This window comes from Thermobia domestica, chromosome 13 (genome assembly GCF_964235325.1).
Source record: "Thermobia domestica chromosome 13, izTheDome1.hap1.1, whole genome shotgun sequence".
NCBI lineage: Eukaryota > Metazoa > Arthropoda > Insecta > Zygentoma > Lepismatidae > Thermobia > Thermobia domestica.
Window position 1 is genome coordinate 71862143 of NC_137466.1, and position 16641 is coordinate 71878783.

Genomic DNA, 16641 nt, shown 5'->3' on the forward strand with positions numbered 1-16641 from the left:
ATATTACGTGTTTCCAATTATCGGCAGGCCATATTTCAAGTTCTCAACACCACTTTTGTGGCGTTAAAGCATTGTTGGTGATAATAAGCAGTTTGGAAATTACAACTCGACTGAAAATCGTCAACTTGTGCAACTCGTGTCGGAATGTGATGGTCGCAATAGATTGTTTCATGTGCTGATTGCGTTTCTCAGTTATTTGCCAGAATCGCTATACAGTCCTTGGTGACAATCGTTCTGTGCACAGCGATTCCTTCCAATGTGGCTTCTCTTCCGTCTGTTATTACTTTTTGCTAATATGATTTGTTACGAGCTCTGTAGGTAATCACCTTCGACACTGTTCCTCGCGACGCACCTCTCACACTATCCACCTTAGATATACTTGTGCCAAATACCCGCTCATTCCAAAAAAAGGTCTCATCGAAACTCCGAAAGGTACACCATTTTTCATCACCGTCTGCTTGCTTCAGCGCACGCTACCGTGCTACGCAGCCTGTCATACTACAGACAATCACCTAACATACACTAACAACTTCCAGGTGATGTACCACCACAAAAACCTTACATGTTGTAAACTACCGATGTTTCCATTATTTTTATAATCATCTGTATACCTTAAGTAAAACTGATATTTATAGTATGTTAGACTGTAATAGCCAATTACCATCGTTCAGTGTATATGTACGATTCTTTGTAATTGAATAGTTCAAGATCGTGTGCAGGTTTGATAATAATAATTTTATTAAGGTAGGAACTTGATCACTTCTCCAAAATAAGGTAGTTATATCACAATTGCTTTTACGATTGTCCCGCTGGGCAAGTTTCTATTTATTTTTCATGCCCTGTAGAGAATTTTTTCCTCGATACAGTCTTCCTACAAAGTTTTGAGTAATCACACACACAATCCATTTTCGTGCAGTGTTTTCGTTAGTTTGGGAATTTAGTCTGTGGGAGTGCACTTTTGCCTTTCAATGATCGATCTTTCACTGCCGAAAAATCGCGTGCTCAGGAAACTTCTGTTCCGTACGAGTGCTTCTCTGTTAGGCGTTCTGCTGAGATTTCAAACGTAAAACATGTATTAGTTTCCAAGTGTTCATCGAAGTAACACGAAACGTTATCGTTCTTAATTTTGCACATAGATTATCATTAATCATGGATTCATATTTATCATTTTATCATGTAATGCATATTCCGTCTCGTATTTATATATAACGTTATATTCGCAGATGGCAAAACGTAGGTAAACAAATTTCAACCTTTTGGATTAAGTTTAAAATTATTTGTTCACTGGTGAAAACTATATATATATATATATATATATATATACAGTATTTCGTTTTCACCAGTATATATATTGACGAAGAAAATCAATTATGAATAGTAAGATTCCTCTCTGAAGATTTAGTAACAGCTCACTGCGAACTTATTGTCTAACGCCATACGCCAATTCGAGTGACGCGAACTACACCAGAGCGACAAACAGAAAATGTCCAGAAAGTGACATAGCATGTTTTGCCATTCTCATATAAATGTATGTTCCTTTTATGAGTAAGGGAATAGACCGATGGAACCAGTGACGTGGCGTGACACTTTGACGATTGTTACCGGTTGCTGATACTACAAATAAATCTTGTTTCTCAATAACAGAAAATCTAGTACTCACTTTTTCTTTTAGAGTATCAACCATTTCAAACTATAGGCATTGGCAAAGTGGTCAAATCCTACTTCATTTACTCTTGACCTTTTTGAACAATGTGACTCTTCATGTTCTTTCATTTTTTTACTAAATATTATTGAAACTGTCTCTCAATGATCTTAGACATTCTTCAAACTCAACTGTCTTCTTTCTGCAGTAACCTACATCATGAACTTTCTTTTGTAAGATATTGGACAAGATTTCTTATCTTGATGTTATAACAGAAAACAGTTCAAGTAAAAAATTGAAGTCAAAACTTTCAAATGTTTGATAGAATTTTGCTACACAAACTCTGGTTTGAGAATCCTATTCGTCCGTTTTATCCATCATGGACTCCATGGACTCCTCACAGTTCATCTTTAAAGACATACAGCACATCATTTACCCTACTTCTATAGTTCCATACCCTGTGTTTGAGACTGTTGGGATACTTTTGTTGACCAAATAATCCAGAGCATTTGTTCTTTTTGAAGACATCGAGGAAGAAGAAGCAAGTCCCAACACAATTTTAAAAAACAACTTATACCCTTTTCCAGTAGCGTAACTTGAAGTTTCAGTGCCCCCGCAACCTAGTTTCGATATATTTTGCGACCCTGCAGCTCGTGCGCCCACCCCTCCGCCACGAGGGTTGCGGGGGTGCTATTTACGCCTGTGCCCTTTTGTATAATCAACGGACTTTTCTAAAACTAAATTAAGTCTATGGGCATAAGAATGAAAATATAATTGATAAGAGACTGCAGTTCCCTACCTCACCAACCATAACTGGAGTTTCATCGTATGTTTGAGCAACAAGTTTTCCGTATTGAAAATTAGTCAGACAGTCAAACTGTGGCACGATGAAGGCGATTGCACAGTTCTTTTTCAACACATCAAACTGCATCAAAGTGCAAATTCAACTAGTAGGCTAGCGGCTAGAGTTGGAAATTTGTTGCATCGAACGTTTTCTATACTAAATTAAAAACAAAATATTTTCAACTTAATTAGCATAAATCCTAAATAATAATAATTACTTGAATTGGAAGGAGCGCGGGCAACATCTCTGCTTCGCTCTAATTATTACTATTCCCCCTTGTTCTTGAAACAGTTCCCATGCAGCACAATGTGTTTCATCGATAGGCATTTCTATATATTTAATGACACTTCAGGGACTGACAATATCTTTGCTCCTTCAGGCATGAGAACCATCTAAATTTATATATACTGTTTAAACAGAAATAAAATCTCAATTTAAAAAAATAATAATAATAATAATGCCCGTAAGCTCAAATTAACATTCAATGAGAAACTTTATTTTGAACCAAAGTAAACCTCGTATATTAAATTTTTGTTAGAATATCCTATGGAATATATTCTTCTTGTTCACTGTTGCTGTATTATTCAAATTTAAAGATAACGTATTAACATACAAAAGTTGTGTAAAAATGATAGATTAACATATAAATAATGCACTGGAACATCAGTCTCACGGTAGCACGTGTTAAATGCTATTAGTATGAAAAACCTGCTACTTATATTTGTCCGAAATTGTATGCTGTTAAGACAGTGAAATAACCTTATGAATACTGAAATTACAGCCAAGTTTCTATCCTTAGAATGGGGAAGCAAACGAAACAGTATAGTAGAGTTACCGCCCGCTCGATCCTCTACAGCGAGAGGAGAGCGAATAGACTCCTAAGCGGGCGGTGAGTAGAATATACATATTGATGCTATTCTAGATTCTCCTTGCTTTGACAGAGAACGTTCCTATTTTTTCCTGTTCCACTCAGCCGAACGGTAACATAAGGGCTATTCCGAAAGTCCAAATACGAGCTCGCAGGATGCTTCTGGCTGGCACGCTAAAACGTGCTTCTGGAGTGAACGAACGCTATCGGGATTCGCGTTACCTCTGAAATCTGCGGTATCAACAACAGTATGCTCCTATTTGGTGTTGGCATGTTGGATTCGTTCACAATGTAAATGAAGCATAGGCCATCCAAATTTAAAAAAAAAAATTCATAAATAAATAAATAAAAAGAAACAAAGAAAGAAAAGAAAAAGGAAAATGTAAACATCTTCCCATGTCGATAATGAAATTTGAAGATATATATGAAAACAACGAAAAACTGTAATATTTTTACCGTTACCGCCGGTAACAGCGGTAATATGCACTACACGTCCCTGGATGGAACTAATTTAGTAATGTACGACTTTTTAATCTTAACACACTAACTTTATATACTACAGTTTTATATTTTGCGTTTTTCATGTAAATAAAGGAAGATAAGATAAACTGCAAAGAGATAAATAGAACAGTAATAACATTAAGTAGCAATACTTTTCTGAAACGAATGCAATTTCTGTTAGAAATAGGAAGTGGTATAGCTTTAAAATATTCCAATTGTTGTATATCTTCCATCCACAAACTTAAATGACGCATGAGAGAACATCAGCAAACTATGAAAGTCGACCCCACAATAATGTTTCCTGTTGTACGAGAGTCAGGTAAACAGTTTTGGGAATTGAGATTGAGAATAATAGAGCGAAACCTGTCTGTGGTGGGATCAGGCAGTTGTCAAGGGAAGCCTGTGCTTAATGGGAAAATGGTATAATACTGTAAATTTTCATATATAATTCCATACAATTAAACCTGTATTAAGCAGAAATTCTTAAACATGCAAACTGGGAAATTATTTTGTCCTAAATTATGTAAAATGTGGGCGTCCAAAATAGAAATGTATGTTTATTCGTGTATTATGAGTTTATTACTTATTAAAGCTTGGGAAATTTATACTGACAACCCAGAACATTATGACCACCTACCTAATATATCTTACATGCCCACCATTAGCTCGCAGAACAGTAACTATATGGTTTTGTATGGTAGCAGTAAGACCTTGATAAATGACTGCAGGCATGATAGACATAATTTTTGTAACCGAAGTCGATAAGCTCGGATCTGACGTTCATAAGAAAAACAAAGACTGGGTCCTTATTGATTTTGAAAAGACCTACGACGGAGTACATCAGGAAGTATTGTAATGTCTAAGAAAGAAAGGAGAGCCGGAGAAATATATAAGAATAATCTAAAATACGTATACAGAAGCTAAGACCTAAGTAAGAAGTAGTGTTTATCACAGCAAATCCCTGCTAGGGTTAGATTACACTGGGGCTCAGCCCCAAATCCGTTCCTCTTTAACGTTGTCATGGATGATATAACTCAAGATGTGAGGGATGAAGCCCCCTGATGTATGATGTTTGTCGACGATATTGTACTTTCAATACAAATAGAGAAGTTGAAAGGAGAGAATTGGAGAAAGTCTTTGGAAGATAGAGGCTGAAAAATAAGTAGCAAAAAAGAATATGGCGAGTTGAATGGAGAAGAGAATGGGGAAGTACGGCTATAAGAAGAAAGATTGAATGAAGTCGGGAAAATAAATATTTAGGCTAATCTATGACCAAGAATGGTAATTTGGACGTGATGAGACACACAATGCAAGAGGAATCAAAAAATTGGGAATAAAGTGTGTGCAGTTCTGTGAGAATACAGAATCATGGTAAAGAATCAAGGAATGATTTACAAAACAGTAGTTAGGCCAGCAATGGCATACAGAGCAGAAACATGGCCAACAGAGAAAGTGCTGGAAAAAATACGACATATTACAAAGTGAGAATGTTGCACTGGATGTGTGGGATAACAAGAAAAGACAGGCTGAGAAATGAGAGAGTAAGGGAACAACCAAGGTTGTAGAGGTATCTAAGAAGGTCAAAAAGGCCATAACGTTATGATCATCTAACGAGAAGAACAAAGGATTATTTGGGCAGAAGTGAGTCGGAAGATGAGTAAAGGGAGATAAAGAATGAACTTGGCGAATGTCGTTAACAACATCAGCTGAAAAAAAAAATAGGGAAAGAATTCCGGGACAAATCTTTATGAAGAAAGACTCATTAGATAAACGAACCTCACATAAATGGAAAAAGACCGAAAGAAAGAAATATGATGATTCAAGTTGTGTGTGTTCAGGTAGTTTGGAAACAGTTCGTCAGGTATATGATTGTTTAAGAATGCTACTCCACCAGTGTTTTGCTTTTAAGTGTTTTCTAAAATTAAATATAGCGCCTATAAATTTTATAAGCTTATAAAAAAGATCGAATATTCATCTCAGGGTTCAGGAGGAACGGGAATGGGAAATGGTGGAAACTTCATAACGAGGAACTGCATAATTTGTGCCGTTTACCAAACATTGTTAGGGTCATCAAATGTAGGAGGATTCGGTGGGCAGGAGATATAATCCGAACGGAAGAAAGTGTGAACGCTTTTCAAGTTTTAACTGGAAATCCAATCGGTAAACAACCATTAGGAAGACATATACAGATGAGAGGATAATATTAAGATGGATCTCGCGGTTGGAAATACAAAGTAGAAACTGGATTTCGTTGGCTAAGGAGCTTTCGGCACATAGTTGGTCTACGAGTAGGGTTGCCAGACGTCCCGGTTTTCAATGGGAAAACTAACTGTCCCGAAAACGCTGTCAGGACGCCTGTTCGTCCCGGTTTTCGTTTTTCAGATTAAAAAAAAAATCAACCCACAAGAACTAGTATCTCACATCGAGTATAAACGGAAGGTTTTCGAAATTTCATTTGAAATCCGTCTACTTCAACGATTACAGAACTGAGTTGTCTAATATACTTCCCCATGTATAGATAAATAACGTTATTTCTCTAGATGCTGTGCACGCATTCAATAATTTTGAATTTGTATTTTCCCTTATCTCATAAAACTTTTAGTAATTTCAGGTTAACATTCCATAACTTCCTGTAGCACAAGAAGTAACAGTTAAACGCATTGTGTATTATTTAATTTTGATACTGGGTTTTTTGTTCTGCCAAACTTTTCGAGAGCCTGCGCAAGTCTTTAGAGATTTTCTTTTTGTTTATCGTTGTGAATTTAACGTAAATGTATTTTCTTGCTGAATGCTAAATTTTTATTTCTTCTAGGGTAGTTTTTCCGGCTCAGGTGATTATGAAGCAAAAAAAAAAAAAAAAAAAAAGCATCCTTTCAATAGACCAGATGAATAGGAACTCCGACCTTATATATAGTCAGAGATTGGTGTCCCGGTTTTTCGTTTACAAAATCTGGCAACCCTACCTACGAGACATAGTTGAGACTATGTCGTCTCGGAAAGTTAATCGGATTCTATTAATGAAACTGTCTCGTCTCGTATCTGAGGAGAATTCTGTCTCATCTTATGGGCAACCCTATTCGTTACCATAGACGGGGACCTGAAGCTGGATATTTCATTTTCCTCGACGAGCGATCTGGTTGAAAGACTTCCATAATGAAACTTAAGTTTGGATTTGGAGATGAATAATTTAAAGGCTCACCAAGAGTGGGCACAGATATTCAGAGAAATATAGGTCAATTGCGAATGCGACAATCTGAGTAGTGGCAGGATTTAGCAGCTGTTGCTCAAAGTAATTTAACCAGCCATTACATAGTATAGTGAAGCCAGTAACTAGAATTAATTATTCTCGAAGAAATTTTATAAATAGTTGTCAGTGTTTTTCAACTAGTAAGCTTACAACTACCAGTGATTTCCGTCTCATTGTTAATGCGGTCTACCACACCAGCCACCTGAGAGAAGAGAGTGATAATACGGAAACCACAGTCATTAAAATAATAATAATAATAATAATAATAATAATAATAATAATAAAGTTAAAATCTGTATTTCTTAGGCATAATATTCCAGAAATTACTTGCGAAAACATGAGTTTGTCTCAACTATCAGTAAACCAATTAATGAACTGAAAAAAAGCAAAAAACTTGAGTGCATTGTCTGAATGGAATCAATGTACTTGTCAAAATATAGATAGTATTAACGAAAGAAATCAATTGTCAATAGTAATAATAATGTTTAACAATAGTATACTTTGATATTTGCTAAAGCTATTTTGACTGTAGTTGCGAATAGAAACTAACAACGCTTTGCCAATCAGTTCAAGTAATGCTGTTCCTTGAAATAACTTTCTCAGTAGATACTTTTCATATTTTATTGAGTATGCGTAAAGTATTTTATTATTACAAAATGTATCTGTAAAGAAAACTTGCTGAAATTCTTTTGTGCAAGTATGTCTTGCACTTTTGATATTTATTTCTTGTACTCGAGCAGAACTCGAAACTACACATTGTGCAGCAACTTCCCATGAAGTTAGAATGTTTTATTTATTGAAGTTTTATGTGACGTGCTTTATCAGAACAAAACTTCGATGTCTTTATAACAACACAAGCAGCCTTTTGTTTAAATTTATTAAAACTGAATGCTTTGTGACATTGAGAGAGTTCAGTTAACACCAATTATAATGTTTTTGTCATTAGTAAAACTCAAATTACAACCCGATCTTGTACGAATAATACATGCTTTCTTTGCCACTACTTGAAATTGCCGGTAATTTGTGTTTACATAATATATTAATTCTTTTTCTGTAGCTATCTCAAGAGGTTTTATATTTTCAGGTGCACACTTTTTAAGTCCTTGTCATCTATGACATTCATTTTTATTATTGATAACTAGTTATTCCCCCAAGCCTTCGGTTTGCTGTGCGCTACAGGCAGTAGCGTACCCAGGAATTTATTTCGGGGGGGGGGTCCAAACTAAATATGAAGGTATTTTATATTAAAATTCCTAAAATTGCCCCTAAAATTAGGCTAAATTTTAAAAAAAGTCGAAATTTCGGGGGGGTCCGGACCCCCAGGTCCCCCCTGCGTACGTCCCTGGCTACAGGTTAAAATCGCGCTAATTCTAATTGTTTACATTTAACTTTCATTTATTTTTTCCACCAAATTACTTGCGGTTACACAAATAATAATACTCAGATCTAAATATGGTTACGGCATGATAATGGTAGTATGCTTCGTCTGGGTTGGGGATAAAGCTTGTTAAATATTGCGTTGTCCTAAAGGTAAACGGTAACAACTGCCTGTAGCTTATATACTGTGCTCATATTGCTTAGTTAATAAATTATATTTGTTTGACATGGAGTAAATATTTATGGATTTGCATGAGGAATTAAAACCCAATTTATATCTAGTACGACCCTTATCTTAATATAATAAACGACAAAACACATTCATGTTCAGCATCTTCATAACCCATTTTCAGAAAGGGGCAAGCAAACAGTGAACATAGCGGAGCGGCGATTGTTAACTATTAGAGATTAGTTACTCACAGACTGACATCTTTCTCTTTTATAATAAGAATTGTTTTGCAATAATATATATATAATCCATCTCTCTTATTAATAATTGCTTTTAAAAATTCCACTTGTCATCAATTTTAAATTGTTCCAGTCGAGAATGTTCTGTTGTGTGTATATGTTCTGTTGTTCATTATTCCTTATTGCAAGAAATCTATTCTTTATATTTAAATACTGTTTCTAATATTATATTGTAGTTAGAACAATATTATAAATAAAATTGAATTAGTGAATCGAATCTTCTGGAAGAGTCTTCCGTGAATTCTTCATTAAATAAATCGTTGTATCACACTAAATAAATGTAATTATCAGTGTATTAAATTTTTGCGACAATTCGTGGCTAAGTGGTTATCGTACGTGCCTTTGGCGTGGGAGACCCGGGTTCGATTCCCGGCAGGAGCTGATGTGGTTCGTACGTCAGGTTAAACTGAAGGTACTGCAAGGGACGCTAAATTGAAAATGAATGAAATGAATTAACACTTTGAATTAGTAAAAATACTAATCAATTAGAATAGTAACAAATATATTTTTTTTTTAAATCTCGTTCCTATATGTTCACAATTATATTATCTTTTAAATCGAATATATATGAAATTTTAAGTAGTTTGTTAAAAGTCAACAAAATTGCAACACAAAATAATGTCCAATGTATTTTGTCATCTAATACAAATACTGAAAGTATTTGAGAACAAGATTCTGAGACGAATATTCGGACCCAAGAGGAACGGGAATGGGGATTGGCGGAAACTTCATAACAAGGAACTACATAATTTATATGGTTTCCCCAACATTGTTAGGGTCGTCAAGTCTAGGAGGCTTAGGTGGGCGGGTCATGTAGCTAGAATGGAAGAAAGTAGAAACGCTTTCAAAGTCTTGACTGGAAGACCAATCGGAAAACGACCATTAGGAAGACCTAGACGCAGATGGGAGGACAATATTAAGATGGATCTCGCAGAGATAGGAATACAAAGTAGAAAAAGGATCCAGTTGGCTAAGGATAGAAGTCAGTGGAGAGCTGTTGTGAACGCGGCATTGAACCTCCGGGTTCCATAGGCCATAGAGTTAGTTAGTTAATACAAATCTTATACAGGCTGTTAATATAAACTTAACTGACTCTGTGAAAGAAAGTGTGCTGTGTTTTGTTTGTCTATTAGAATAGTTCCCAGGTTCAGTAGTAAAGCCATTTTAAACTGATTCACTGTAGACATTAAAACATGTAAAGAATTTTTTAAAGGACGTTAACAGAGGCCATGTATTTAAAATTAGTCTCAGAATTCGCATGTTGGGACTAAAGAAATCTCTGGGAAAACCTCGGTCAGAACGACCAGCCGCGGAATTCGAAGTCGGGAGCTTCTAATTGACAAATGAGAACACCACCCGTTGATCGTGTTGATTTGGTTGAAACGTGACCACGTGGTGTGATTTAAAAAGTTTGAAACCAAATTGGATTGTTTGCGGACGATGGAGGTCACTTGGAATCCAATTGCATTAACTGTTGGGTCAGCAAAATGACTATATGTCACTGTAGAGTATTTTAAACCAACACTTGGGTCATACCCGGTTAGCGGAAAGTGTCATGGTGCGTGAAACATATAGTCTAAAGGAAGCTGATTTACGTGGACAATTTAGTACTACAAATATTACAAAATATATTTATTTACTGTCTATTTAGTCGAAATTATAAAGTTATATCTTGACAGAGCATGATTACTATCACAACGTTAGCTCTGGCCCAAGCGGAAGGCTGCAGACGAAGAAAATAGTACTGAAAAGAAAAAAAAAAAAAAAAAGATTGCATCCACCTACAATGCATGAGTAGCCGTGCTGTCATAAGTTTTCCTTATCTGTTATTCTTATGTCCTAGCATATTAGAACAACAGATGGCACAACTGTTACTCGTGTAACTGTTGTCAGACTATTCACAAGTTTACGAAACTTTTATTGTGACCAATTACATAAAACATAGAACATTATTTGTTACTTGACATAAATGCCAAATATACTGCGTAGAGCTTTGCTCATACTATATCAATACTCACAGCCATAAGTAGTAATTTCTGATATGCTCGGAAGGCGATTTCTTGGTGTTGAATTATAACCCAAGTAACATGTTAAAGTGATAGTCATTTTGTGTTTTAACACTTTTTTTTCTGTGTAGTGTTGGGTCACCTTTGTAACCAACTGACCATTTAATACTAACCATACGTTGAGTTAAATCCCGTAATGGTTAATATGACATTGACTTTTTGTTAACCCATTATTTCTCATGTTTTAACTCTATCGTGGTCATTTTTACCCATTGTTGGGTTATTTGCACTCCCTCCCTTCTCCAAGTGACTCCACAATGTGGTCATTTCTTACCCACGATTGTTCACTTTTAACTACACGCTTCGACAAACGCATAACCGGTTTAATGGGATTTACACTTTGTTCGGTCATATTGTACACCATTTTGGGTTAAATGTATTAACCGGTTCTGCGATTTCACATCATTTGGGTCGTTGGATTCGACTTCTACATTTAACAACACGTTTGGTTTAACTTCTTTCAACCCACTTTAACTAAACGCTTTGACCGTATTTGGGTCGGAGTAGTTTTAATCACCTGGTTGGGTTTACAAATGCACCAATAGGGTCAATTTCAACCCAATCATTTTTCTTAGTATACGACGGCGCTCATTTTTCGAAAACTTTAGCGGCCGACAATAATATCCAATATAAAAAGTGAGCTCTTTCGTGGCTAAGTGGTTAACGTACGCGCCTTCGATGTGGGGGACCCGGGTTCGATTCCCGACGGGAGTTTGTGTAGTTCGTGAACCAGTAGGTCCCGTCTCATATGGGCTCGCTGCTGAAAGGGACGTTAAACTCAACCAACATAAAAGTATGGAACCGAAACAAAACTTAATCACACTTATGTATGTTTGTGTCGGTTGAGCGAAAGAATATGTAAGATAAAAGGATATCGAACTTCAGAGATTTTATATTGTAATGCTATGTATTTCAATCTTGAGTTGAGATTGGTGCCAAATTTCGGCAACTGATCTGTGTTTAACCACTTTTTATGCACGTTAGGATTTCGGGGAAAAAGTTATTCCAATTAGATGTTTTCAAGGTAAACTTAATTTCAGCTTCAATTTTCCAGCTGTCAACTCGCATACGGAATGCTTTCGAATCAATGCACAAATTTTCGGGGCACAAAGTGAAAGCACCATTATCTATACTCGTGCTAATGAGCGCCTTCGGCTGCTTGACCTGCTTCAGTCAGGTGTCATATGCAGTGCAATCGATCTACGTATGCCAGTCATGCCAAACTTATGCCTCATCCTACTACGTTATTATTTACAAACAATTTAAGTGATCGTTTGTGTAAAATTTGAAATCTTGTGTTTACATAATGATGGTACTAGTTTATTTATGAAGATAATTAAAAAAAAACTTGTTACACTTTAAATATATTTACGATATTAGTTTGTGTATGTATGCACAAAACAGTTCTTAATTTATTTATATTGCTTTTTGCAGGTGGCCGTCCTTAAGATAGCATCGGATGATAAGTTACCACCCTTGAGGAACCCGGAAATCTTAATAGGAGAAAATGACCTTACGTCGTTATCATACCTACACGAACCGGCTGTTTTGTATAACCTTAAAGTTCGTTTCTGTAACCAAAATGCAATTTACACGTATTGTGGTAAGTTTCAAAACAGTTATTTAAATACATGAGTTTTTAGAAAAGAGACTAAGAGTAAATATATAAATCACTTTGTTTAGATGTTAGCTTTCATAACAAATAACTGTGTTCCTTTTCAGAGTATTGTACTTTTCTTTGCTATTGATGGTACACATCAGAAAACTATTTTATTTCCTAGCTGAACGGAAAGAATGGAGAAACTGACCTTTGCTTAATCACTCATCCATGGATTAACCCTTTTAAATTATGGCTTTTTTTGAGGTATTTTTTAGACTTTCACTCAAATCATCTATTGCGTGAAGATTATTTATCGTAGGATCATGGTTCATACCCCGTTTTGTTTCTAGTAAAGCAGTGTTTCCAACTGCGTCCGTAAAATGTCCCTAAAGTGTACCAAATGCGGGAAATTTCCGCTCAGTGGGGAAAAGAGTATTTTCTTTTTAAAAAATCCCTTTTTTATCGCTAATATCTCCCCTTTGGTATAGGATACGATCATGCAAATGCTACTAAATAAAACTTTGCTTTATGGTGAAGAGAATGAGATACAAAGAGTGGCCCTGGGATGAATAGTTTTGATGCTACAGCCGATTTACATATTTTCCCTTAATACCTTTTTAGTGAATTTCTATGCTATCATCATCATCAAGACTGTTCATTGTGGGAACATGAATTGTACCTAGTTTTGTTTGCCATGAACCAGTCTTTCAAACGGTACCACTCGCATGTTTCTAGCATGTACCGTAATGGAGAAAATTCGCGAAAAAGGGAAATTTGTCAAAAATCCCTTTTTCCTCGATTTTGGGCCGCTCCTCTATGGTACATGCTAGAGACAAGCGAGTGGTTCCGTTTGAAAGACTGGTTCATGCCAAAGAAAACGAGGTACGTATCATGACTTTAGAATAAATAGTGATAATACTGTAGATACTTTACTAAAGTAATTGACTAAAAATGTGTAAAAAATGAAAAAATAAGGAAATCGAGATTTTTTTTTGATACACGTCTGTTGACTCTAGCAACATGAGTCATACCTCATTTTCTTCAGCGTAAGGCAGCCTTTCAAATGGTACCACTCAAATTTCGCCATCGTGTACCTGTGAAGAGAAAAATAGGGAAAAGGGAATTTTCTTACAAAAATCCCCTTTTTTCCATTTTGGACGAGATTTTTCCGCTTCTGGTACACGATAGGGAAATTTGAGGTACATTTCGAAAGCCTGTCTCATAACGAAACCAACAATTGAATGTGTCAGGGATTTTTTGAAAAAACTTCTCAAATATACCCTTTTTTAAACCCATCGTCCATGCTTGTGACGTCACAGCCCCCAGACAGAGCACGCAAGGCTGCAAAACGCCCATAAAATATGTTCTATGATGCTTCCATATTTGAATGAATGCAAAAAAACCCGATCTAAAAAGCTTTACTAGAGACTTATAAAGCAAATTCCGAAGGTCGACGCCATGCCACAGGTGTTGTGCCATCATAATTTAAAAGGGTTAAAAACTTGAAAAGTTTATATTCAGGCATTCTCTTTAATTATTACAAATCATCAACATATACATAAAATCAAAACGTACTCATACGCAATAAAAGGTATGTTCTACCTTACTAAACTTTCCCGTTTCAATTTCTTAAACTAAATCATGTTATACTGCAGTTATTACTGACATTCGTACTTAATATACAACCAAAATTATAAGGTCGAAGAAAATTCGCCTTAAAAAGTGAACTACTCATAGTGGCTTCTTTCATAAGAAATTGTTTACTATGTATTTACAATATTATAATAAAACATTTATTTATGAATTATGAACAAAAACGCCTGAATCAGTTTTGAGAAAATTGTCCGAATTTGGATTTTTTTAAAAAGAACAATTGAGTTATGATATATTGTAAAGTTACTATTGAAATATTTGTTAGAAATGACAAAATAGCTTGAGTTTTTTTAAGCCTCCGAAAAAAAAAATAACCTAGAAGAGCAAACTACTACTCTGACTTTTTCCAGAGAAATGACTTGTACCACAGTATGGGATTGTTAATGAAATACAATGTATGAAATACAACGTTAAACCTTTTTCCGAGAAAATTGTAGTTTTTAATTTTCACCCTTCGGTAAACTACTCTTATTTTGGGAGTGAGAAAAATTCGGGAAAACCTCTGGAAAATCTCATGGAAACTGTAAGTTTAAAATTTTGTTCGAATACTTTAAACGATAGTGTCGTTAGACGACTGGACACATTTACACCGGTACGAACAGATGGACAGACATCCAAAACTCAATTTTTTTCGGCATGTAGGGCCCATGAAACGTGTTAATCCGTTGAAATCATGAGTTTGATTTTTTTCCCCACTATCACCATGCTTTTTTCTTCTATCGTCGCTCGAAGGTAAACGTGAAAGCTACGTTGTCTTGTTACATCATTATGAGAAAATAACTCCACTGGTTGAAAGAAGTTTCCGAACATAGTTGTTGGCTCGAACTGAGTTTTTATCATGCCATTTTGATTCAAATACGTATCCTAGGGGGGGGGGGGATTGGTTAAAATTTTATCAAAAACTGTATCTCCTCACGATTCCTCAAGTTAGGAAGAAAAAATTCGGTATGCAAACTCTTCATTGAATATAGTGACTACATTTCCTAGCATTGTAGAAAATTCAGCTTTTAAAGTGGGAAGAGGGACAACAACTACAATATTTTTCACCCTAAATAAAAATGAAATCGATTTATTCTGTTACATCATCACGGTAAAAGTACTGAACTATTTGAAAAGAAATTTGTGATAGAGTGCACTTTGTTCCGGCCAGACTTCTATCATGTTGCTTTCAGTAAAATGTGTATCCTTGGGAATAAGTGGTTCAAAATTAAATACTCTAACTCCACACATGCCCCAGCATTTCCAAATATTTCGCTTCTAAGGAAAAGGAGTCAGTTTCCAAATTCTTTACGTTCTCTGTACCGCCATCACGCAAAAACAACTGTACCGTGTGAAATAAAATTTTGAATATAGTTATAGTTGTAATGTAATTAACATAACATGGTCTGGTCAGGTTATATCAGTTATATTACAATGAGGGAGAAAGTGAGTTTTGGTGGATAAAAATTTAGTATCTCAAGAACTCCTGAGGTTAGGAAGATAAAGTTCGGCATAAAATGTCATTAAAAATAACAGATCATTAGTTCCAACGTTTCCCAAAATTCAGTTTCCAACGGGGGGAAAAACCGGAGAATTTCCTAGGGAGGAGTGTGTATACTAAGAGTAAAGGGGGTCTAAATATTTATTTCAGATATTTTACATAAACTTTATTTTCGTGCGAAGAACATGTATTTGATACTATAATTTGTAAAATGCTAACAGAAGTAAAAATAAGCTTTCAAAATTAGGTTTTGTTCATATTTTAAAGATAAAATTTTGACACTAACGTTGTACGAGGGAGTTCCAAAAGTTGAAAGAGTAGTACTGCTTATATCTTTTTTTTAACTTTATTTAATATTTTTACGCATTATTCCTTTAAGTACTTTCTTTGGCAGTACAGCGCTCCCAATTCCAAGCCAGTTCCGTAATATGTTCTCGAAATGTTATAGAGCCGTGACAAGTACTTTCTGAGATTTGCGCTTGATCTCTACAATGGTGTTAAAATGGCGACCTTTTAACTGGATCTTCATATTCGGGAAAGTAGCAAAGTTCACAGGAGCCAAATCTGTCGAGTAGGTAGTGTGCGGAAGTGAGAGCATGTTGTTTCTGGTGAAAAACTTACATGTGGTGAAAGTTTGGTAAGAAGGTGTCCGAGGAGCACCCAGTTTTTAGTGCGCCATAGGTTCAATTGCTTTTACTAAATGACCTCTCTTGGGCGTCCTAAAATCTCGCAATAGAACTCACTGTTCGCAGTATGGCTACGAAAAAAGTCTTAAAATTGTAGACGTGTGCGGTCCTGTGCTGTGATCTGTTCGCGAGTTACGAATTAATCTAGAATTTTTGCAGCCACCTCTTGTATACTTAACAGATTTTTCGTTTTTAATTTATAGAATAAG

General features: G+C 35.6%; 1 protein-coding gene across 1 annotated transcript in view; it reads left to right on the forward strand.

Moving 5' to 3' along the window:
* The window catches only part of didum (dilute class unconventional myosin), a 295555-nt gene that overhangs the window by 168061 nt on the left and 110853 nt on the right, over positions 1-16641 (forward strand). Inside the window, exon 3 of the mRNA XM_081735899.1 lies at positions 12448-12616. Coding sequence (XP_081592025.1) covers positions 12448-12616 — 169 coding nt within the window. The remainder of the gene's footprint in view (positions 1-12447; positions 12617-16641) is intronic.